Source organism: Nymphaea colorata, chromosome 10 (genome assembly GCF_008831285.2).
Source record: "Nymphaea colorata isolate Beijing-Zhang1983 chromosome 10, ASM883128v2, whole genome shotgun sequence".
Taxonomy (NCBI): Eukaryota; Viridiplantae; Streptophyta; class Magnoliopsida; order Nymphaeales; family Nymphaeaceae; genus Nymphaea; species Nymphaea colorata.
Window position 1 is genome coordinate 16,892,562 of NC_045147.1, and position 23,484 is coordinate 16,916,045.

The window sequence follows — 23,484 nt, forward strand, 5'->3', positions numbered from 1 at the left end:
GAATGATCTGCCAATAAGGGGCCGTCCAGTTGGGTAGGGGATTGAACTCATAAAGACCTTCTAAAATGTCAAAATGTCAATACTTATTAGTATTCCTTGGTATATCTTAACTTGTTTCAAAGAAGGAAAAGAAAAAGTTCCAATTCACACCCTTCAAGGCAAATGACTATCTTTACTAATTTTACTATAATTAACTGCTTGCCATAGTTAAGAGACAGAGAAGAAGTTTATCCTTTATTGAAGTTAATGGTATGCGCATTTCATTCAAGTTGGTCCTCGCTCTTTCTTTCTAAAAGCAGTATGATGTCATTTTGTGATAAGAGTGAAAACTGTAGCATATAATTTGCCCATTAGTTTTAACCTTGAATGCAAAGGGTATTAGCACAACCGAGTGGCAAGGTGGCTATCATTCAAGAGGTCTAAAACTCAAATCACATAGTTTGTTGTCACACTTTAAGTGTTTTATTATTGCGAGCCACCAATGGTGGCAAGTGCGACGCTTAAGTTGAAAAATGTACAATAGGTCCACTAAGGCCCCGAAGTAGGTCAGAACTTTAATAGTATAAAGGTATGGCCTTGAGGGTATCATGCCGAAGGCAATTTCCCCTAATAAATATTTTAAAAACTCCTAACCTAAAATGATTTGAGACATGCTTAAATTACAGTGAGTTGTTCAATTGCCTATCCGTGAAGATGAATATGGAAAAAAAACGTTGTAATGGACTCTTAAAATTCAAAGCTCAGGCCAAGAAGAGACCTCTTCACTTGATGGCACTCAGAAAAATGATTGCTACGTTCAAAAAAAGGTCCGTCTTTGTCGAATGCGATTGATTTGCGAAGGGCTGCGTAGGTTTCGTGAAGAGACCTAATCTAATCAACACCTTGGTATATCAAACATGAATTTGTATTAAAAAGGTTGAGTTTAGATCTTATTATCTATCCTCGAATTAAAATCGCAAGATCTTTCATCGTGACTGCATCTGATAAAAGGACGATGGTAAAAATATTGGGTCGGAGAAAACATTGGCAAAACTTTGTACTTTTTAGATCTTGATTCAGATCTGATCTAAAACTGATTTTTTGGTGTTAATCTCAGTCTGAGTTAAATCGGATTTATATCCTAAATAGATCCGAAATAGTGGATCCACTTAAAATGAATCCATTTGCAGGCGCATAAAGTGTGCCAAAGCCGTTGTTCCCCAGACAGGAAGGCGAGGGCCGAACGCGCGCGAGAGGGCGAGAGAAGTGGCGGGCAACAATCTTTTCAAACGCATCAGTGAGAGAAAGGGGGATGATGGGGAGGTCCAATAGCGTGGTGCTGGTAGGCGCGGGCGTCATTCTGGGATCATGTGCTACTCTGGCGCTTCTGAAGCTACTCTCTCCGTAAGCCCTCTTATTCTTCTTCTTCTTCACTTCTTCATCATTTGTTTTCCCCTTCAATTTCGTAGACATCAGCGACTTGACGGAGATTTCACCCGTCATGAAAGTGCTATTCGATTTTCTCCACGGCCTGAGAGAGTCGCTATACTATCTAAGCAATACAATCAGATTCAAAAATCGGCGCCGTCTTTGATACGCCGCGGCGAGATGGTCACTGCGGTATTTTACATTTTGATTTCCTGGAAAGATGATGTGTATTTGTTTTGCAGGAATGTTAAGAAGAAGCGGTTGATCAACTCTACGGGCATCACAGATGCCGATCATGGTAAGTTTTTCTTTTATGTGCCTGCTTCTTAAGTTGACAAGGTACAATGCTCAAGGCCCCAATCTTCAGTTCTTTTGATCTTGTTACCCTTCTATAATGCATTCTTATTTACCATAAGATTTTTTAATGTCAAAAAGTTCCATTCCAAACCTTTTCTTTCGGTGAATTGTCAAGCTCTTCTACTATGGGAAATGTCGCTCGACTTCTCTGAAGTGCTAACTAGGCGTAAAAAATTGAGAAAAAATGTGCAATAAGTGGGATTTGATTCCACAAAGAGAAGAGAAAGAAAACGGTTATGCATCTTTATATGCATTAGATTTTCTGCGTTAACTGTTTGCGTTGCATTTTACCCATGGCAGTGAAGAACTTCATATCTGGGACACGGAGAAAAAATGATGAGGAGGATGCAGGGGAGGTTTTTCATGATCTTATGGAAGATGAAATAGTGTCTGAACAACTTACAAGGTAATTAACTTATAGGTTAAGCTCAGTTGGTTAGTTCCCCATTGACTTTTCTCTTTCCTGTATCTGTATTGCGAATATTAGGAGTTTTTCCGATTCTTTTTTCCCCATGTTGGTGCTCAAAGAAGTGCATGATTTCTGTATTATTAGGAATATTCAATTCTTTGGCTTGGAGTTCCAACGAAAAGTGACAAAATCATTTGTTGTAGTCATTGGTCTTGGAGGAGTTGGGAGTCATGCTGCTTGCATGCTTTTAAGATCAGGAGTGGGAAAGCTACTTATTGTGGATTTTGACCAGGTCCTTCCTTTTCCTCTTCTTTTCTTTCTTTTTTCCTTTTCCTGGAATATCCAGATTTGAGCAATCTTATCTCTCCCTCTCCCTCTCCTCGTACACGCACGCACGCACAAACCCCCACACACACGTGCACAAACCGACACACACACATGCATGCATGTGGATACTTGTAACTCGAATGTCCATTCTATCAGAGGGTCGCTTCTGATGCCTTCTCTTTTGACAAACTGTTGAGTGGTTATTTGTGATCTTTGGGAATTTATGTCAATAAATTGCCGTTCTGAAGGTACAAAACCTGACTAGAAAGACAGACTTTTTTCACAAAATCGTCAGAAGATAGTGGCTTTAGTACATCCTGGAAATTATTGGTGTTGGAAGACTAAAATCACTATAGCACGAAAGAGAACAAAATACATAAATTTGTCTTCTTTCATTTTTGCATTTTTCCATGTTATTTCTACCTTGAAAAACTCTCCCTGCCATAGTAAATAGTTTGAGCAACAAGTTGTTGTTTTGAATTTGTTGCATTTTCAATCTACCATCTGGTTTCACCTGCTGCTTCATTATTAAGGTACAAGATAGGGTAGCCTGTAGTACTTTTTAGTATCTTTACATCAGCAAAATTCCAAAATGTATTCTTGTCTAAAAGCCTTTGGTGGATTTAATAAATTCGCCAAATTTTTTCTCATAACAGGTTTCAAAATTGCATGGTTGTTAACACTGATTATTATCACTATGGTGGTCAACTACGAGTGCATATTCATTGGCTGTATAGTTATAATTTGGAATAGAATCCATGTATGGTGCAAATCCTGTGCAGTGTTTTTTTTTACTCTAAAGTGACTCAATGGTTTTGTTTGTGTGGTGGGTACTGCATAATTTTCAAAAGGTCATGGCCATTCTATGCCTCATCTGTTACCATGAGTAACCAAGTCAAGACACTGATAAGGCTTATGTTATGTTAATACATGGGCTTAAATTTCATAAGATCTAAAGAAGCCAAATAATTTTGGTGAAATTGTGGATGTCTATTGAAGTCCACTTGTTAACATCTCTCTCTCTCTCTCTCTCATTTGCATACACACACATACATATATTGATGGTGGACAATAAGAGTTGGATTAGGAGATATGTTGTTTAACAAGTTTCTAATGAAATCTATAAATTTATATAATGGATCTGAACTTCACAATAAGCGTTTTTTTAAATAATAAAATAATTAGTTGGAAGTTTGTTTTATCATAAGCAAGCGACAACAAATTACACGTGCAAGATTTGATTGAATGTATAATGCCAGAAACTTTTCATGTCCGGTACATAGTATGCCACTTCATAGTATTAAAGGGCCAGCTGCTAGCCTGCTACAGACCCTTAACTTCAGGTGAAGGAGAGGTTTAATCTGGAGATAGTCCTAGACTCCTAAGCTGAGAGATATTATACGTACTCTTGTAGGAATATTGCTAAAACCTACACCATGTCCTGGTGCTTCTTTTCCTGCTCATTAACTAAATTACACACCAGAAATTGTAAGGCCTGTCTTCTTTACTGTGAGAGTGAGTATGTAGAGAAAATGGGTATTACATTTAAAGTTCTACTGTTTCATGTGAAATTATCTATGGAAGTTCTTCCAATTTCTTGAGTATGTTGGTTATTGTCAAGCATTTTTGGGTGTTTTCCTTTGTCCTGTTCCACAACTATATCAAAAGATAACTGGATTGTTCTTCTTAAGCTGAAAAGCTTACCTTCTATATTTTTTCCTGAAGGTGTCACTTTCATCCTTGAATCGCCATGCTGTAGCCACCAGAAATGATGTTGGAACTCCAAAAGCTTTGTGTCTTAAGAAACATTTTTCATTGATCTTCCCGGAGTGCGAAGTGGATGCCCGGGTTCAATTGTATGATTCATCATCTGAGGAGGAAATTCTTGGAGGCTCTCCTGATTATGTTTTGGATTGCATAGATAACATAGACACAAAGGTACTTCTACCACCTTAGGTCCTAATTTTGCTATTTCATTATGTTACAAACGTACCCAGCCCTTGTTTAACTCATTACATTTTGTTCCAAGCAATTTAAGATTTTAGGCCTTCTGTTAGTTTGTCTAGAAAAGTGTAAAGGCCCAAAGCTGACTCCCTTATAGACAATGTAAAATTGCAGTTTCTTATGATCTAAGAATTATCACTATATTGTTTTTTCTAGCTGCTCATTCTTTCCTTTCACCCTCTTCTTTCTCATGGTTGTCATTGTGAAGCTGCATTTGTCATGAGCTAGAGGCTGCTACTCAACTTTGTCTGATGTTAGCCTGGATCAGTTAGCAAATCATTGTTTAGTTCTAGTCATAAGTTACTTCTACATGCAGCAGTGGTGCTGTAAATTGAACAACATACTGGCTATTAATTGGACGTGAATTCAGAGATACTTTTGAAGCATTTTTCAGTAACCACTTACAAGGCAAGTGGTGATTTATATACAGCATTTGCATATTATATGGTAATAAATGGTAAAAAATGACATGAACCCCTCTGTACATTACAGTGTATCTTTTTTTGAGGTATCAAATACACATGTATACATATTCAACACCCTCCAGAGGAATGGCAAAACGAACATTTAATACAGGTTTTTTTTCTTTGTATTCAATGAAGCAGATTCTTTTAGCAGCTTTATTGTAATGTGTGGTTTCAGTTAGAAACTCCTGAAGCCCTAAAAAACTTTTTTTTCCCTACAGAAGCCAGTGCCACCCACTGTTGATTGGATTCAATGAATTAGAAGGTTCAATAAGCTGTGTCTTTCTTTGAGATAGCAAACATATGTTATAAAATAATCTTGTAAAGAATTTTTGTTGTGTATTATTATTACCATGCAAATCACTTATAGTGTGTTGAAGATGCAGTTATTGTTTTTTAGGCAAATAAGGGGATGACGTCAAAGTTTTCTTCACTTGTTTGGCTATGGATCCTACAATGAATATTTTTCCAGCTACCATATTATGATTAACTTGAGCACTTATGTATTGCAGGTGGCACTCCTTGCTGCATGTGTGCGTAGAGGTTTGAAAGTGCTTTCTGCAACTGGTGCTGGTGCTCGTGCTGATCCTACAAGGATTCGAGTTGCTGATTTAAGTGAATCATCAATAGACCCATTATCTCGAGCAGTTATTACTCTCATCTTACTCTTTGTTCTGCATCCTTTAAGAAATAATGCAAAATGAATTGGTACAAGGCTTTCTTCTACAGCTCTATATAAATTCTCACACAGAGTCTGCCCTGATTGATTGTTACCTCAGAAGTGTGCCAGGCATAAGGTGATCCTAGCTCAGGTTCAGCTCAAGCAGCATTTTATTCAGTTTTCAGTTTTCAGATAATCAAGAAACCAAGTGGGTTAGCTGACTGAGCTTGAGTGTGTCTTATGAAACTGATGAAAACAGTCTCTCATGCCTCATGGGCACTTACATGTTACATGGCCTATCATGGAGCAACATAGTGCCTAGATTCTCTGTCACTGTCCATGGTGCCTAGTGATGGGAATTCTAAAGGAAGATTTATAATGCACTAATATTCAGATGCTTTTAATGTTTTTCTATTGATAACATTTTTTTTTGTTTTTCTGTCTTTATCAATTAATCTCTGCTTCTCTTTTGCTAACATTCGTCAACTGTATCCTTGTTCCGCTAGTGATTAGTCTCACTGCACCTCCAGCCAGCTCATTTTCTGCTCCTCTGCCTTCACATTTCTCTTTGCCAAGCATTATCCTTTGTTTGAGTGCCTATACGTCTCTAAACTCTGGCAATAAAAAAAAAAAAAGAGCATTGATGAATTTGATACTGATTATTTTATGTGTTAGACAATCCCTTTCTTCCTGATTGATTTTCTTTTCAGGTGTTTAACGTTTCTTAGCTCTCCTGAAGCTGTGAAATGAAATAGTTCTGTGACTGTCCTATATATCTGATAACCATCACCTTTGAGACTTTGACCACATCAGTAGTCAGTGCTTGTCTTTCGTTTGAACTCAACTTTGACTGGCAGTTTACCACCTTTTTAACAGTTTTCTCAAAGATAACCTTCCTGAGGGTTGTAATTTTTGTTAACAGAAGTCACATATTTGCTACTCCTATATTCATGGATAGTATTAGTTATGTTAATGTGGATGACATATTAAAGGAAAATTGTGGATGAGTCACATATCATAACAGGATTAATAGAGATTAACTCTGACAGCAATGGATCCAGTCTTGATCCATGAAGGCATCAATTGCATATGCTGCGTATATAATCGGAATTATTTGAATGCTGCATGATTTGATCAGACCTAGTTGCTCATATAGCTGGTGTTTCTGACTTTATTATGCAAATAGAATGGATTTCTCATGTTGTCTATCTTGTTGGATGAATTCCAAAAACTAATGTTTCTTTTCTGTATGCTAGATTGTTTTTCACATCCGTGAAATTTGTGTCTCCGTGTCTTATAATATATAAAAATACAAAAATTTTTGTTAACTTATATTCCAATGGCTGACTTATTTACATCTCCGAGAAAATATTTAGCATATTTCGATTTCGTTTCATGTGAAGATTAAAAGGATCTTAATTTATATGCATAAGTAGAGGAAAAATGAGCAGAATTAACATCAATAAAATATTTGCAAAGGTTATAATACTTTAACTAATGAAAAAGAAAAAGAATATGTCACTCTGAGAAGGAATCAAACTGTCCTTTATTTTCAAAATGTACAGAAAATTTTCAAATGGGAATGGAAGTTGTTATTTTAGGCTTAGTTTTGTCATCTAGCCCATTCATCATTATCCAGTTACCTTTTCATATACATAAGAACCATTTCTCTTTATAGTCAAAGATTGCTCTTCCTGCAGGTGTACTTTTCATTAATTGTCCTTACCTGTGGAAATTACTCATTTACAGGTGAGGCACCGTCTAAAGAAGGAACATGGTATCAATGGTGGAATACCTGTTGTCTTTTCACAGGAGAAACCAAAGGCCAAGCTTCTTCCTTTTGAAGGTTCATCTGGAAATGATGAAAACCCTTCTGATTATCAGGTTTAAAAGACAGACATTTTTGGTTTTTTGTTTTTTTTGTTTTGTTTTTCTTTTCAGGCTGCCTCTTTTCTGTGTAATATTGTTGCTGAGCTAACACTGTTGAGTCCTGATGACAGATAGTTCCAGGCTTTAGAGTACGTATAATACCTGTTCTTGGTACCATTCCGGCCATTTTTGGACAAGTAATGGCATCTTATGTGGTTACCAAACTGGCTGACTTGCACGTCCAAATGGAGCCAGTTGTTAATCTGGATTTGGATCACTATCATATCCTACACCACCGTCTTATTGAGCATGAGGAACTCTTACATGGTACTGCCATGGAAGTTGAGGTGGGTAACATTTTTCCTGATATAAACTATCAAAATCGTAAGACTTCTTCTGTCTGTTTGGTTCCTCTATTGAATCCTGTTCTTCATGGAGAGTCATATGTGCTTTGGTAAGACTGTTTAAATGCTTCCTCTCCACTTGTATTATTCTTCATATTCAAATGATACAACAAAAAACAAAGGTTTCTCTTGTTGGTTTCAATCCTAGGGTTTATAACGAGACTTTTTTCTCTGTTGTTACCGTTTTGATGGCATCTTTTCTTTAACATCTAAAATTATAAATTGTTCCCCCTAATCCTTAGACTTGATGAAATTTGAGGAATATATTTGAGTTTAGCCTTCTCTCTTGCTCATTTCCCTATGAACCTTGAGGCTACACAGTAACTTAGGTTTGGCTGTATTTCATAAGCCATATTTTACATATTTGGGTGCAAGTTTTTCTCTGCTCCTTAAATTAGCTGCACAAGAATGTTACACAATGATAGTGTGGTGAACTTAGATGTTTTTTTTTCTAAAGGTTGATGTCGAGGAAGTGATGTATGTTGTCAAAGAGTTGTGGCGTGGACGTAGTGCACGAGATCAGTCTCAACGAGATGTAGGGCGAGGGATGTGGAGATCTGTTAATGAATTGATGTTGGTGAGGTAAAGAGTTGAAAAAATCTTTGTTTCTCTGCATATTGTTGAGCCGGTTCTCCTTGTCCTACCCTTGTGTGTGCATCTGTTATCTTTCTGCTTCTCATACGTGTGTGTGTGTTTGTTGCAAGTGTATCTGCATGTTATCCCATGCTTATTCACATGATTATCGCTTTCCAGAATTCAAATCCATGCCTTGTACACTCCTTACTGTTTTTCCATAGGAGCCTAATAAAACTGCATTTGAAACCTCTCTCTCTCTCTCTCTCTCTCTCTCTTATGTGTGCAACTTTCTTACTTGTATGGAGCCTAATAAAACTGCAATTGTAACCTCTCTCTCTCTCTTTCTTATGTGTGCAACTTTCTTACTTGCTCTTGCTTTAATTGACTTGTTTTTCCAGTTTATGAAATATGAGTGATGTCTGGCAGTTTCCGGTTAAAAGATGCAGTTCCAGGATATCCTGGATTTGCTGTAGCTGTTTACATGTGTAATATTTTAGTTAGTTTCGTTTCTTGTCTATTCTTTCATTTGTTTAAGAATGTTCGTTCAAGGTTGTTGCTTATATCTTCCCTAGTCTCACTTCACTCCTAGGCTTTGTATCTGATTCACCTGTGCTTCTCTTGCTTTTTCTCCAACTTTGAGTTTTTGTTTCCATTCACCATTTAATGTTGCCTCCATTCAAAATAGTAATTAAAGTGCTACTTGTCCAGGTGGGATCGTGCAAAACCTGCTACAGTATCAAATTTGATACTTCTCAAATTCAAGGAGGTACATAAGCAGTTGTAAAGGTTCTGAACTTCTGATATATAGATTGTTCATGTGCTTGATTTAAAATGCATTAGCTCATGCTTCAAGGCGCACAACTGGTGACTTTATTTTATGCCTAGTAATGTCTATATTAGTATTCTAAATGTCCCTGATGGCTATTTTCATATCAGTGGACCTATGTGCATTAACTATTTATGTCATCCAGTCCTCAAGATCCATTTTACAAAGATGAACTGCGCATTACCATCTATGTTACAGCATTCTCCTTAAAAGAGATGCTTCTCATTATCTTGCTTTTTCAGTATGAATAGGTCATATGTCTAATGCACAGGGTGCAGAAATCAGGTACCTTGAGGTTGTCTCTAGCTTGTTCATTCATAAAAAATGCTGACCTCGTGCTCAAATACAAGTTTTATGAGATAACAAGAGTTCAAAAACTAACGCTCAGAAAAACAAGAATGGGAAAACTAATTAAACTCATTTACTGGTGAAATATTTTTGTGCTTGTTTATAAAGTTGGTTTGATCACATCACATTCAATGGTTTCCTACTTTTCTTTAGAATGATAAATTTAATTTACAAATCAAATTAAAAAAATGATTTGTGCCATTGAATTTCTATGCACCAAATGTGATGTCAGCCTGCTGGAAATTTTAGACTGAAATTTGTTGCAACTATTTGTTTTGTTTTTGGAAAAAAGAAGGCGGACCAAAAAATTGTTCATGTATGTAATGCTTGAACCCTGGATTTTTTGTTCTGATTTTTCTCATGTTTCCACATGCCATGGTTTTTGCAGGCGGAAGAACATGAGGCCTCAACCCTTGGTGAAATGAAACAAAAGGATCCTGCGTTCTTTGCGATGGTCTCAGATGTGCTGAAGCGAGCAGCTGCAGACTTTGGCCTGAAAGAGTAAGAAAATTGGATCAAGTGTTTCAACCTGAACAGCCTGGTAACCTTACCATCTCTGTTGGCATTGTGCACCAAGCGTGGCTTTCCAATCTCCTCTTTCGCGAAGATGGGGATTGTTGGAAGGGTTGCTGTCGATGTGCTGGTCATTGTACCTGAGCTCCTGCCAAGTAGGAATTTTCAAGAAATTCGGCCATATTCTGATCGGACTTCCTAAGGGAGGGAGTTGAATCTTCTGGTCTGGTGGTTGTTAGCTCTCTCAAGTTTGGCTGCTTACTAAATTTTGTTGTTGTGGAATTATTTGCTATTACGTGGTGAATATTTTACCTGTTCATTAAAGAGAGCATAAATGTTGATGTTCAAGACATCAAACTTGCTTTACAATTTGTAGCCTTGGTCGTGGGGTTTTTACCAGTCTTGCTTGTGGTTGGTGCCCAGGTGAATTTGGGGGGATGTAATAATAAATAGCTAATCACATCCAAAGGAAATTTTGAGCAAATTCCGTCCGAAAATGCTTTATTATTATGCTTTTGTTGAAATTCTAATCCGCATTGTGGCCCTGGAATCCGATTATTTCCAAACCTTTCATTAGCACGGCAGTTATACAGATTTTTAAAAAAGAGTAAATATTTAAGAACCTATACAAACTGAACTTTGAATGACCTAGAGATAAAGGAAGAAGGGCCAAGACCGAATTTCTCGGTAGGCTCCAGTGGAGGCCAGTTGGACTTCGGCCCCAAGCTATGATTATTAGAACGAGTCGGCGGTGCTTTTCCAGTAGAGTAGCTCATCCATTCATCTATGTGTGGCTAATCTTTAATGCACTTGAGGTGTGGATCATGGGTTCCTTTCTTTATGAACTTGTGCCCATCTTCCTCATCATATCAAAGGTAGATGAAGAAACAACAGAAACCGCCATGGATGTGCCTGGATTAGTTAGAATCCATTGAGCTTTGTCAGAGAGAGAGCGGTGTAACGCTTGAACTGGGACTAGGGGCTCATGTCATGTGCTGTCTACCCAGCAGTGGGTTTATCATCATCATCTTATCCCAAACCCCTTTTTGGCAGTAGAGAGATGACAGGTGAACTTGCTTTTTTCCCATGAATCCATAGAAAGGACCTTATCTCAATTATGTCAGTCGATGCCCCCATACGTGCACAATGTGATTCACTGCTTATGAGTTGGGGCAGAAGAGTATCCAAGGAAAAGTTCCTTTACGCCTTCCTTTTGAAGGTGGCCCCCTGCTGCATGTGACCTAACTAATCTCATGATTATTTTGAAGATCCTTTGCATTCCTTTTCGTATCAATGATTGCAAAGAGAGAGAGAGGTTACTGTTTTTATCAATATGGAAGCTTGCAGTTGTTCACATCGTGCCGTTTCCATAATCAAATGATCAGTAGTTCCTAGAAGAACTACTTGCAACTGGGTATCTTAAGATTAATATTTCATATGAAAAGAGCTCGAGAGTTTTGACACTCTTAGGACTTAAAAAGAAAAGCAAAAGAACACCGAATTAAGTGCTTTATATGGCAGTCGGAGGCCTCTAATGGGCCATGGGTGCATGGATGCCCATGCCACTCGAACTAATGACCAGCCACCTATAACAGTACTTCTTCATACAGTCGTCCTCGCTCATTCGATATTGCGATTTGTCTGAAAAACTTAGAGGACTACAGGATTGAATTTTAAAGCCATTTTTCATTTTGAAGCCAGCTCCAAGAATCTGGTAATTAGAAAAAGTTGTGTTCTGATCACCTTGGGTTTAGAATTTTTAAAAAAAATCATGGTTATCCACATTTCAATAAATGCATGTGCACATACACAGTTATATACATATATATGCACATAGAAAAATAAATGTAGAGCCCATGTTTTAGATAGAGAGAGAAAGATATGAAAAGTGATACAGACTGGAGAAGGTGCTTTAAATGAAAAGTACAGAAAAAGCAGATAGAAAAAGATATGGCCTCCACTATAAAGACCCAGATAGGGGCACATGAGAGTAGAGAGGGAGGAAGAAATGGGCCTCACACCTTTCATGTGGATCTCCTTTATAGCCACCCCACCACCCTTGGGGGGCCTCCGTGCCAATTCTCTCTTCCATGATCATTATTATTGTTATTATTATTATTATTTGTCGGTCACATTTGTTTGAGAGCGAAGAGTGGAGGGACCCGGGGAGCTCGGGACGACGTGTATACGCGTGCCGTCAGCACAAGTACACTTAAAAGGAATGAGGTTATTCAATTCGCCCTACCCACGTGATGACTCCCTTCCTTATAATTGTTCTTGCACCTCGGTTTATTTTTCATCTTTTCTTTCCTTTCATTTCCTTTCCTTTTATTCACAAGGAAAAAGGAAAAAAATTAAGATGAGAACATTCAAACACTTGGATGTTCAATTTTAGAAAGTCTTTTCAAGAAAAAGAAATATTGGTTGGTGCCAGAATCCATCCGCGAGTTCGCAAATGGATTGGACATGGATAAGCTGAATCTGTCGCCATCTGATTTGATGTGTGCATGCAACTCAATATAAACAAGCATGTACAGCCAATTTAGACTAGAATCTACAATCTCAAAGAGATAAACTTGAATTTAATCTTATATTATGTCAGTTAAGATGCTGCTTTAGATGCCAAATTGCAACAAAATGACGCATCAAGTGTGGTTTAAGCGCGTCGATGTGACGTAAATGAGTGTGATGATTTTGTCATAATGCGTGAACTAATGAACATGAGGCATGTTGTGTAAGATGCATGAATGTGCAGAGGTTGGAAAGAGCTGTACAGTTTGCCTTTCCTCCTCCTCCTTTCTCTAGCCATTATGTTGCTGACTTCCTCTCTGCGAAAGGGCCCTTTTCTTCAGTTGCTTGGCAGCATTGGCAACTGTACAAAGAGAATTTGGATTCTAAATCTAAATTTATGGGAAATTATTAGCACAGCAAAGAATTTAGCTTTTTCTGAATGCCCCTGGAACTGCAGGCTTTAGTTGAACAAATTACATTTAGATTAAATGAAATTGCTGTTTTTGTTGTAATTGTTTTAAGTTGTAATTTTAACTATCAAATGAGAAACAAAATCCTCACTAACTGCTTCTTTTTCATAAGTTTAGAACTTTCTCTCCCTTTTTGTTGCTTCGAGGCTGAAGGGTATGTAGCATACCAGATAGTCAGTTCAATTTTCATGGGTGTAATTTCTTTAGTCCGTTTAGTCCGTAAAGGGCAAGGCATAGCACTAAGTTGAAGATGCATTGTCTCGACACCCAAGTGCATCATAAATCCCTAGACAGAGGATTTTTTTTTTCAACATTTTATTTGATAATTAGAAAAGAAGAAACAAAACAATATTTTCTTAACAAGGCCTTTAATTTTTATAAAACTATCAAATAAAAGCTTCTAAGTGCTTTTACAAAAACTGCGAACCGAGAGCTCGAAGTGAATCTCTTTCAACTTGAAAAACGGGAACTTTGTCTTCCAACTTGACGAAAGTTCACATCAAGCCTTTATTTGACAATTTTCATCATAAGTGTGCTCCCAATCGACAAATATATATATAAAAAGATAATTTCTTTTAGTTCAATTGAATGTGAACCAAGATCCAATAATTCAAGATTCGAGACACACACCGGCATCGAATTGACCTCTACATGTGAAAGATGCATGTCTGTTCAGATTGGATGGTGACCCAAATAGAAAGTGGGGATGTTTGACGGCAATCTAAACAAAAATTGAAATTTGTCAAACCCAAGTCTGAACCGAGTGCACGTCTGGATCACTACTTCAACGACCCAAATCCAAGAATAATAATGACAGTAAGACATAATTTGAACGGGAGGATTCATCAGAGGAGCACTAAGAAATGTAAGCACTTGCGTACATTGACCTCTCGACTATCTGATCCGTAAAACCAGAGAGTTGTAAATACTGCTGACTCGTTCTAAAGGTTAATAAAAAACGTAATGAACACTTAAGTTTTTTTAGTAGTGAGTTTATGTTTGCTAATTTATAAACTATCTAATTATGATAATCAAAGGTTAAGATTAATGAAGTGGAAGGACCCACTTCTCGCGAGTTGCCCCATGCAAAGACTGTATGGTTCAGACCTACTACATCCACATTTGGTGCTCTAAACACGCTTCTACGCTTTATCGAACCCTTGATATGGAAATCCCCAACTTGAACGTGGTTTCGGGTGAGCGGAGGAGATCCACCGCCGCCCAACTAAAAGTTGAATCCTTCTGTTTTATCTCCAAAAGTATAAGGCTTGCTTTTGATGTCTCATGATAATCCCCAACTTGAACGTGGTTTCGGGTGAGCGGAGGAGATCCAGCGCCGCCCGACTAAAAGTTAAATCCTTCTGTCTTATCTCCAAAAGTATAAGGCTTGCTTTTGATGTCTCATGGTAATGTCCGGCCACCGATTGCCTATCAACCCTTCCCTATGGAATCCTCTCCCTGACCTATTAAATCATATAACGTTCCCTTCCTTACTTTTTAAATGTTTAGAAGGTTGCATATCTTAATCACGGCTCAGCTGATCAGATTAAGCTTTGTTGAATCATTGTCTAATCCATTCGTTGATGGGACCTCACGGATCTGATCGGAATGTCAAGTGGGCCTCTTTGTTTTCGATTGTATCAGATCTTCTGCAGAGAGAGATGGGATCATCACGCTTAATTATTTTTAATTTTCCTTTTTCTTACTGCCTAGGAATCCATTCAGAAGAAAAAGTCCAGATAAGAAAGTCCATTCCTTCGAGCAATCCAGTGGAGAAAGTGATGAAATATTTACTCATGAATGGGATGATGAACCTGTTTCCGGCTGAACCCGCACCATTTTCCGGCTGAATCTGCACCGTCTTCCGGCTTAGGTGTCTGTTATTTTTGTTCTTGACTAGTTTCAGTAATCGTGTTAAAAAGTAGGACAAATTTTTGTAAGAAAAACTGGAAACATAGGCGTGCGAATTCTAGACTTAGGGAAGAAATGTGGAGCCCAGGAGAGGGAGAGTTGGTTAGGAGACGGAGATGGTGGGGGGGCCATGTGGAAGCTGCTCTCTACCTTCCCAACAGATAAGATCTAAGGACGGTGGCGCTGCCAACCTCTCTAGTCCCTCCTCTCCGTCCACCCACACCGTCACCGACGACGTCACCTCCCTCTTTCCCCGCATCGCCCTCCACTTTCCCTTCCCCTTTCTCAAACGCCACTCTCACCCCGGCGACCGTTCTGCTCCCACTCCGGCGCCGCCCCGATTCATTCACGCCGTGTTCCCGATGCTAAGAAAGAAGAAAGAGTGTGTTGCAAGACTGGTTTACTTTTAGGAGGCAGCCTCCCCCAAATCGTTCCTCTGTTCTTCCTTTCGAGGGCAGCAGCCGAATCGAGATTGCATTTGCTGCCCATGTCGTCGGAACAACAAGGAACCGATCCAGGGGAGGTGGGGCTCTTCCTCCTCGTAAATCATGACGAGTTTTCCGACTGTTTTTCTTCTTTTTCCGGCAAGCCCGGAAAATGTTTCCGATGAAGGCATTTGACATGATGTGCCACACTTTTGATCCAACAAACCACCATAAGCTGATCCAGAACCCGACCCGTTTGGAGAGGGAGCTTGGGAAGGGAATAGTGGCGTTGTCGAAACAATTTAACGCCGAAAGGGGTAAAAGGAGGAACGGGATTGACGGGACCCGCAGTCCATGCTGGACAGCGTCTTCATCGCTGCTTCCCAGCCGGGCGCTTCACGTCTCTCCCTATAAGAGTCTCCCCAGGCGCAACTACCACGAGGAAAGTGGGGAAAGGGAGGGAAGAAAAACGGGAGAGGGAAACAGCACAGAGATGGCGGCGGTGAGAGAACGAAGGCAGCTCAATCTGAAACTCCCGGTGCCGGAGGTTGCGGACCGGAAACCTCGGTTCCCGCTCCCGCTGCCGCCGACGTGCCTCGCGACGCGGGGCCAGGAGGTGGAGCGCCTATCCGACCTCGAGACCCAGCAGGTGCTCGGCCGCGGCAACGGCGGGACGGTCTACAAGGCGCGGCACCGGAGCACGGGCAGGATCTACGCGCTGAAGGTTGTGCACGGTGACTGCGACTCGGCCGCTCGGCGGCAGACGATCAGGGAGATGGAGATCCTGAAGAAGACGGACTCGCCGTACGTGGTGCGGTGCCACGGGATCTTCGAAGGGGCGGGGGAGACGTGTGCCTGGCGCTGGAGTACATGGAAGGTGGAACCCTGGAGGGCCTGCTCAGGGCGGAGGGCACCTTCTCGGAGGGGTCGCTCGTGGGGGCGGCGCGCCAAGTGCTGGAGGGCCTCACCTACCTCCATGGCCAGAGGATCGTGCACCGAGACATCAAGCCATCGAACCTCCTCATCAACCGCCGGGGAGAGGTCAAGATCGCCGACTTCGGCGTCAGCAAGATCATGGCCCGGACGCTCGAAGGCTGCGCCACCTACGTCGGCACCTGCGCCTACATGAGCCCGGAGAGGTTCGATCCCGACAGCTACGGCGGGAACTACGACGGCTGCGCCGGCGACGTGTGGAGCCTCGGCCTCACGCTCCTGGAGCTTCACCTCGGCCGGTTCCCCTTCCTCCAGCCAGGGCAGCGGCCCGACTGGCCAACGCTCATGTGCGCCATCTGCTTCGGCGACCCGCCGATTCCGCCCCCTTCGTCCACCTCGCCCGAGTTCCGGAGCTTCATCGCTTGCTGCCTCCAGAAGGAGCCTTCACGCCGGTGGACGGCTGCGCAGCTGCTCAACCACCCCTTCCTCGCCAAGAGGAAAAACCCCTCCCCCTCCTCCTCATCCACATCCTCATCTCTTTCCTCTGCCTTTCAGCGTCTCGCCGTCTCGTAACTCGGTCGTCCTCCTCCTCATCTCTCTGTCTTTTCCAGAAGAGGGAGGGAAGGCGGCTCTTACTTTCTTCCACCTCTGTATCATGTACATACCTAGATAGTTACCAATTACTTACCCATGTGAACAGAGACTCGTTTTCACACTCTGGTGACAAAAATTGGCGGAAAATTGCCTCCGTCTTCAATTTTTCCTCAGCGTTGTAATTGAAATCTGGAGTAAAACGACATGAGTTTTTTTGGGTTAAATTTTATTGTTTTTTCTTCCCCAAATGATAAGCCCGATTCATGGAGGATGCCAAATTCGCCGACGCTTGAGAGTTTTCGGTGACTGGGGCCGCCTCTCTTTTGCCGGGTTTTTGCCACTCATCACGCTTCGTATAAATGAAACGCGTAGGGTCACATCTCAGTATCGTAGAATTCACGTATACAGCACGTCGGCTGCGCAGACGTTTGCCCATCCGACCCATCCGTCCCTACCCAAGACGTAGACCCGACGTTGAGAAGGATCCGTTCCGTCCTCGTTCGGGCTGACTTGCAGCTTGAACTCGATCCCACGGCACCGGTAGGCGGTTCTGACTTCGGATCCTATCCAGTTCGGGTCAGAATCCGGTTACCGATGGATGGCCCATCTGAATTCAATTACACGAATCTCCAAATCCGGGTTTTGCTCGTAAATTTGAACAAACATCCAAAAACTCAACTGAATCCGGTTTTATATTTAATTATTTGAACATGGCCTTTGTGTCCTCCTTTTTACCTTTCTTTAATTATTTGAAGCAAACAAAGCTGCCTCGATTCACGCTTCAGTTTGTCTCCTTCTGGGCTTCAACTTGTTCTTTTGCAATTATGGCTCTACGTTGCTTCTACAAAAATATCCCAATAATGTTCATTGCAGTCTAACTGGCAAAGGGGTGTGATCAATTGCTTCGTTAGCAAGAGTTGTTCATCTGGCTAGAGCTTTGAACTTAACGTGTATAAAAAAAAGTGACTATTTTATAAAACGGCGGCTAATCTTTATGTACATTCACAAAACATACTCTAGTTATGAACAAAATGTATTCTTGTACCTGAACACCATTGTAGTTTATCGCGTATGTATTGTATTCATCCAAATGCAGCGGGACTAACTGTTTTTTAATGACAGGTAGCCGCCATTAATACAATTGAGAGAGCTTCTTTAAACGATTCTACCATGAGTCATGTGGGTTCGTATTAAATTCATACTAATCTGCTTTTATAAAGATCTCTACCAGAATGCAAATTAAAATAAGCATGATCAGAGATATATATTGAACTCTTGATTCAACAACTCAAAGATTTTGTTTTGCAGGCTTGCAGCTAGCCAGGTGGGTGGAGCTTTTGTGCGCAAACCTACAAGTTTTTAATAGACATCACTTTGCCCATTAAATGAGACCTACAAATGTTTGGTGGTGAAGTGATGCAAATATGCAAATCTTTTATACAGTAGTTGCAGGCACGCTTATTTCTTGTGTAAAATTTTCTGAAGAAAGTGGGGAATTAAAAAATCGGTTACGGATCCAGCGGTTGCTTCAAATCAGTTTACATTTGCTTCCATTTCATTTTTTATTTGCAAGATGGGGTTAGGCAAACTGCTACCAAACTATGCTAGAGAAACAACTTAAGGGTATCAAACTCTTATCCTCCTTCAAATTGAAAATATTACGCCAACTCACCTAGCAAGTGTTTGAAGCTTTTATTGGCAAAAAGAGGCCGCTTGTTTGCATTCATTTTTTCTGCAAATCTTTTTTTTTTTTTTTTCCAACCTGCAGATCACACTGATATCCAGATATTGTAACTTTACCCTTATTTTATTTTTCGTCAACGAATAAATTAGACTACCTCCTTTTTTCAGCGACAGGCAGGCTTCCAATCAAAGACTTGAAACTCAAAGTGCTTTAGAAGCATTCTACGGAAGGAAGACTACTGAAGATAATTTGTTCTGTCAAGGAGCTGCAATAAGAACCCTGCCCTATACATGATGAAAGATGTCATGATTTTTCCTGTCCTATTACTGATATAAAAGGTTTCTATATGCATAACTGAGAGAAACGGCAGAACATACAAAGACTGGCCGCAAAATTTAGTACAGACCGTCCCAGTTCTCACGCCAGGTAACAAATATCTCCAACCAAATTCACGTGTAACTGTAACATTCACCTCTTGGCTATCAAGAATCTACAGTTCCGAAGTCATCTACGTCGATTGGGGAAGGAAAGGGAGTCGAAGAAAGCACAAGACAAAAGTAACACCCTTTTCTTCCTTCAAAACAGACAGGCTACGGATGGCCATGCGTGGAATTTGGAACAGAAAACCGTCCAGCTGACTGCATTTATCCATCACATATTACATTGTGGAAAGTAATTCTTTGGCATCTGTGAAACAGAATGCAGATGACAAAAAACAAATACCTAGTTAACCAGCCACTGAAGAGCTCATTTCACATTATTCTTATTTAGTATACAAAAGGCTCATCAACAGCAATAATACCAATTTTGTTAGTTGAAATGCTACCCTAGAGGATCTGAAAATCAAAAGTCAGCATCAAGCATCAAAGACCATTAGAATCACCAGACGAAATTTTCCACCCTTTCCCCATTATGGCTTCAGTTACTGTTTATATTGATGTGCTATTTCTACTTCATTAGACAACCACCACAGCAATGGCCAAACAGCGCTTACATAAGGCAAACCCAAAATGCAGTATATGTCATTAAGCGTCATCCATGTGAAGCCAACAAATGGTAATGTGTGACTTAGGTACTACGAATGCATGTATATATTAGTGAGACCAAAATCGCCAAAAAATTGAACTATTTGAACCCAGTGGACAAGTCCAAGTTTATCCTTTCCCTTGAGACGCTAGAAGCGCCATCTGTTTCGTGAGATTTTCTAATTTCTTGTCAGCATATAATCCGGGTTCTTGAATGGGCATTGTGAAATCCTTCCGATTCTCAATCTCTGTGTTCCCTTTTTGTGTCTCTTCAACATCATCTGATGGAGGACTTGCAACAAGAAATTGTTCCCAGAACGGATCATTGATGCTTGGCAAATTAAGCATATCATTAATTACTGAATCATTTCTTTCTTCTTCCATAGGCATGGATGGGCTGAATTCAAGTGAAACAGAATCTGCAAATTCCATTCCTGTTGCCAACCCTGGATGGCTGTCATTAGCAGGCTCAATTGGTGTGCTGTTCTCTATCGTCAATTCCCTAGATTGAGCAACCTTGGGAGCTAAACCATCCTGAAAAGGGTAAACACGCTCAGAAAAGTTCGAAAGACTACTGGTGTTTGAAGTTTCACATAGTGGAACCATGTCCAGTGATCCATTTGATCCCGACATAACAGGTAAGCAGGAAGATCCTGAAGCTACATGGACTTTCATAAGGGTAGATGCTCCAGATGCAGGGGCAACTCCACTATCCACTGCCTCAAGATTAAAAAATATGTTGTCAACACCATGAGGAGATGAAATGTCCAGTTTTGGAGATGCATCAATATTTAATATCTGCCTAAGCAAACTTCTTGCTGCCTCATTCATAGGCAGCTGGTACTTAACTATCTGTCCATCAGACTGGGCATGCTCAGATTCTATGTGATTGCCCTGCTTAGGAAACCTGCGTTTTTTGTTCAATTCAGATATATGGTTGTTGTTATCATTCTGATGCATCAACTGCGCCAGAAACCCAGGGGATTGTATAGCCATTGCCAGAAAAGAAAGCATTTGTTGTTGTCGTTGTTCCATTCCCTGAAGACGCTTACCCACATTCTCCAATTTATTCTCAGTACTTTGCTGCTGCTGCCGCATCCTTACCATCTCCTGCATGAGTGTGTCTTTGTCCCTCTTCAAGCTCTCGATTTCTTCTTCCAATCCTAACTTTCCGACCTCCATGCATTCTCCAACAGATTGGTTTTGCACTTGAGACTGTTGTGCCTGCTGATTGTGTCCTGGGGCATGACTTGATCGCTTCCGATTGATGCTCTTCAACAAATGCTTTTGTCCCTTGATGAAACCTTCATTTGCAAATTCCCAGCGATCAGGATCAATTTTCCGAAAGCCCTGGTCCAAGAAAGTGACAACACAAGCCTAAAAAACCCAAGCTAGTTGTACGCATATACTTGAAAATGCTTTACCATATAAACACTTGGCACAGAAACAATAAATCTTGATAACTACCAACAAACAAACACCCTGTGGGTGTATTTAACAGAAGCAATCATCAACAAAGCAAACAAAAATCTGCACTCACATATGTATTGAGCTGCCTTACAAAGCTTGAAAAATTCTTGTGTTTGAAATACTTGGGCAACAAAACGTGGGAAAATGCAGGGGGATCCCAAACAATGAAGCTGTTGTTAGTTGAGCTCCACGAGACAATTGAATCCGTGGAAGGGTCATCAACCATATCATAGCTCTTGCTGAGGAAAGGAGGAAGAGAATTATTGCCTCCGACCACTGCCTCCATGATCGATCGCCGTCACCTCTATTTGTATGCAACTAATAAAGAAAGTCGACCCAGCTCCCAGCCTGATTCATGCCGTCACACGCTTGGTTTTATGAATCTAGAAACGGGAAACGCACAACACACTAAGAAATGAATCAAGCAGCCAAAAGGGTGCACATTCCATGAATCCCCTCAAAAGCAACTAAAAAGATAGCCCATTGAGAAACAATAAAAACACAGATAATTTTTGCAAAAAACATTATTAGGAAAGTAAAATAACAAAACCTTAAAACCTGCCGAATGCTGAATTTCCTAATATCTTATCATCCGGTCAATGTAAAACATGCACACTAGTGACACTTAAAAACTTGGAACGTAGAAAATATTCTAAGAAACACAAATGTACAGAAAATTTTACGCTTGGACGGATACTTGTTGTGCAAGAAAAAGAGAACTCTGGCTCCACCTGGGTCGTATGGGACAATTTTACCAGTCAAAAGAAAATGAACGAAGATGAAAGGAAGAACCAATTTAAAGAATGAACGTTTCGACTTTCGACTCCTTGAACAATTAAACTCCGGCGAGATTGATAGAATGCTCACCAAACACACACAGAAGATGATAGGAACCAATTGAATGAACACCAACCAACAAAATTAAAATACATATTTCTCCCCTACCCAACATCAAAGAACAGAAGAGTAAAAGAGAAAGGAAAAAACCTCCAATTCACAGAGGAAATGGTCACCATTTACTCCTCCATTTAGGTCCAGGACTCCCACAAAATCCCGGAAAAGATCCAGGAGAACGAGGCTGAAGAATAAGATTTCTCAGCGCCACCCTTCACTAATTTAGAAAAGGAAAGGGGGGGAAACGCGCGAAAGGCAACGATTCCATAAGTGACATTGAACCATCCACCGATTACGAGGCCAATACAAATGCAGTAAGGCCAAAAAGATAAAAACGCAATCAAGAACCAAACAGGAGGATTTCTCTGAAAGAGCAATACCCTGGCGCTCGGGAAGAAGAAGGAAGGCGACCGCCGAAGGAGGGACGACGGCCGATGAGCGTGGAAGAGATCCGTTGCACCGACTACCATTCATAGTAAGGAAGGCACAGCAACGGCTTTAGAGAGAAAGAAAGATTTCAAAATTTTGGCGGCAGCAGCGGCCAATTCGCAGCAAAAACTCTCACTACAGCGAGCGGAGGAATTAAGGAAATCCTGTCCTTCGACGCCCTAAAGATGCCAAAGCACCTCCTCGTTTTTTCTCCCTTTTTCTTTTTCTTTTTGTCCTTCTTTCTTTTTTCTTCTTTTTCTTCTCTCTACGAGAATAAATAAATCAAAACCCTGGAAAAATCTTCTGCCTCTCCGAGACTCGGTTCGGATCAAAAATCACTGAATCCAACTTACTCATACCTCGATTCAATGGGTTCGGGTTATTTACATACCAGCCGACTCCGTCAGCTATGTTATGCTTTTTGGGGACTGAACTATAGAAATAATATATACTTTAGTGAGTTGATAACATGAACATTGTGTTATTGTGTTAATGTTTTATGAATCTGTTTTAAACATTGAGGTCAATTCATGGAACATTCAATCTTATAAACAAATTCATAAAACTATAACACGGTGTTACTCTTACCAAACGCCCACTTAAACTCACAGTTTTTAAATCCAGAGTTTGATAGATAGAACCATGGATTTAACATAAATCTCATGGTAGATCCAACCCTCATATTTGAGACCCAGGTAATCAAATGCCCCCTTAATAGTGCCTTGCCATAAAAATAGTGTGGTTAGATGGCTCGAGCTCCACCCGAGAGGGGAAGGGTTGTCATCTTACATAGGGCTTAAATGTACAAAGGACGTTGTTTTCTTCTTGGTTTGTACAAGTATTATATTTATACAGTTATCTGCGCGTGCGTGTAGCTAAGTTCACATTTTTCACTAAAAAGGGTCGTGCCTGAGCCTCGCACCGAGACATTTGATCATAAACACATTGTCTCCTCAAACACATGTTCATAGAA

General features: G+C 40.4%; 2 protein-coding genes and 1 pseudogene across 6 annotated transcripts; 2 read left to right on the forward strand and 1 right to left on the reverse strand.

Annotated features, from left to right (window-relative positions):
- The first annotated feature begins 1,219 nt into the window (after nt 1-1,219).
- Nucleotides 1,220-10,564, forward strand: LOC116261823 (tRNA threonylcarbamoyladenosine dehydratase). The gene is made up of 11 exons (XM_031640704.2): nt 1,220-1,383; nt 1,650-1,705; nt 2,065-2,170; nt 2,318-2,465; nt 4,226-4,438; nt 5,481-5,615; nt 7,379-7,513; nt 7,630-7,845; nt 8,360-8,484; nt 9,187-9,244; nt 10,041-10,564. Exons 1-11 carry the CDS (start codon nt 1,292-1,294, stop codon nt 10,155-10,157), a joined length of 1,401 nt encoding a protein of 466 aa, XP_031496564.1. The 5' UTR covers nt 1,220-1,291; the 3' UTR covers nt 10,158-10,564.
- A 5,084-nt stretch (nt 10,565-15,648) lies between these two features.
- Nucleotides 15,649-17,233, forward strand: LOC116262464 (mitogen-activated protein kinase kinase 9-like; annotated as a pseudogene).
- A 2,033-nt stretch (nt 17,234-19,266) lies between these two features.
- On the reverse strand, nt 19,267-22,738 carry LOC116262463 (heat stress transcription factor A-1-like). 5 transcript variants are annotated; one of them, XM_031641873.2, is made up of 3 exons: nt 22,463-22,738; nt 21,259-21,536; nt 19,270-21,068 (listed from the first exon to the last, which is right to left on the reverse strand). In XM_031641873.2, the coding sequence occupies exons 2-3, from the start codon at nt 21,472-21,474 to the stop codon at nt 19,848-19,850; spliced, it is 1,437 nt and encodes a 478-aa protein (XP_031497733.1). In that variant the 5' UTR covers nt 21,475-21,536; nt 22,463-22,738; the 3' UTR covers nt 19,270-19,847. The 5 variants fall into 5 exon arrangements, with proteins under 5 accessions (XP_049936070.1, XP_049936069.1, XP_031497733.1 ...); XM_031641871.2 differs by having other exon boundaries at nt 21,259-21,571; XM_031641872.2 differs by lacking the exon at nt 22,463-22,738 and adding an exon at nt 22,176-22,456 and having other exon boundaries at nt 21,259-21,571.
- Nucleotides 22,739-23,484: the final 746 nt, after the last annotated feature.

Bases quoted from the DNA above. Each gene is read 5' to 3' on its own strand.
- LOC116261823 (XM_031640704.2), top strand. From the start codon at position 1,292: ATGATGGGGAGGTCCAATAGCGTGGTGCTGGTAGGCGCGGGCGTCATT. The intron at 7,514-7,629 runs GTTTAAAAGACA...TCCTGATGACAG, and splicing joins AAAACCCTTCTGATTATCAG to ATAGTTCCAGGCTTTAGAGT. The intron at 9,245-10,040 runs GTACATAAGCAG...TGGTTTTTGCAG, and splicing joins TACTTCTCAAATTCAAGGAG to GCGGAAGAACATGAGGCCTC.
- LOC116262463 (XM_031641873.2), bottom strand. From the start codon at position 21,474: ATGGAGGCAGTGGTCGGAGGCAATAATTCTCTTCCTCCTTTCCTCAGC. The intron at 21,069-21,258 runs GTGAGTGCAGAT...TTCTTGGACCAG, and splicing joins TAAGGCAGCTCAATACATAT to GGCTTTCGGAAAATTGATCC.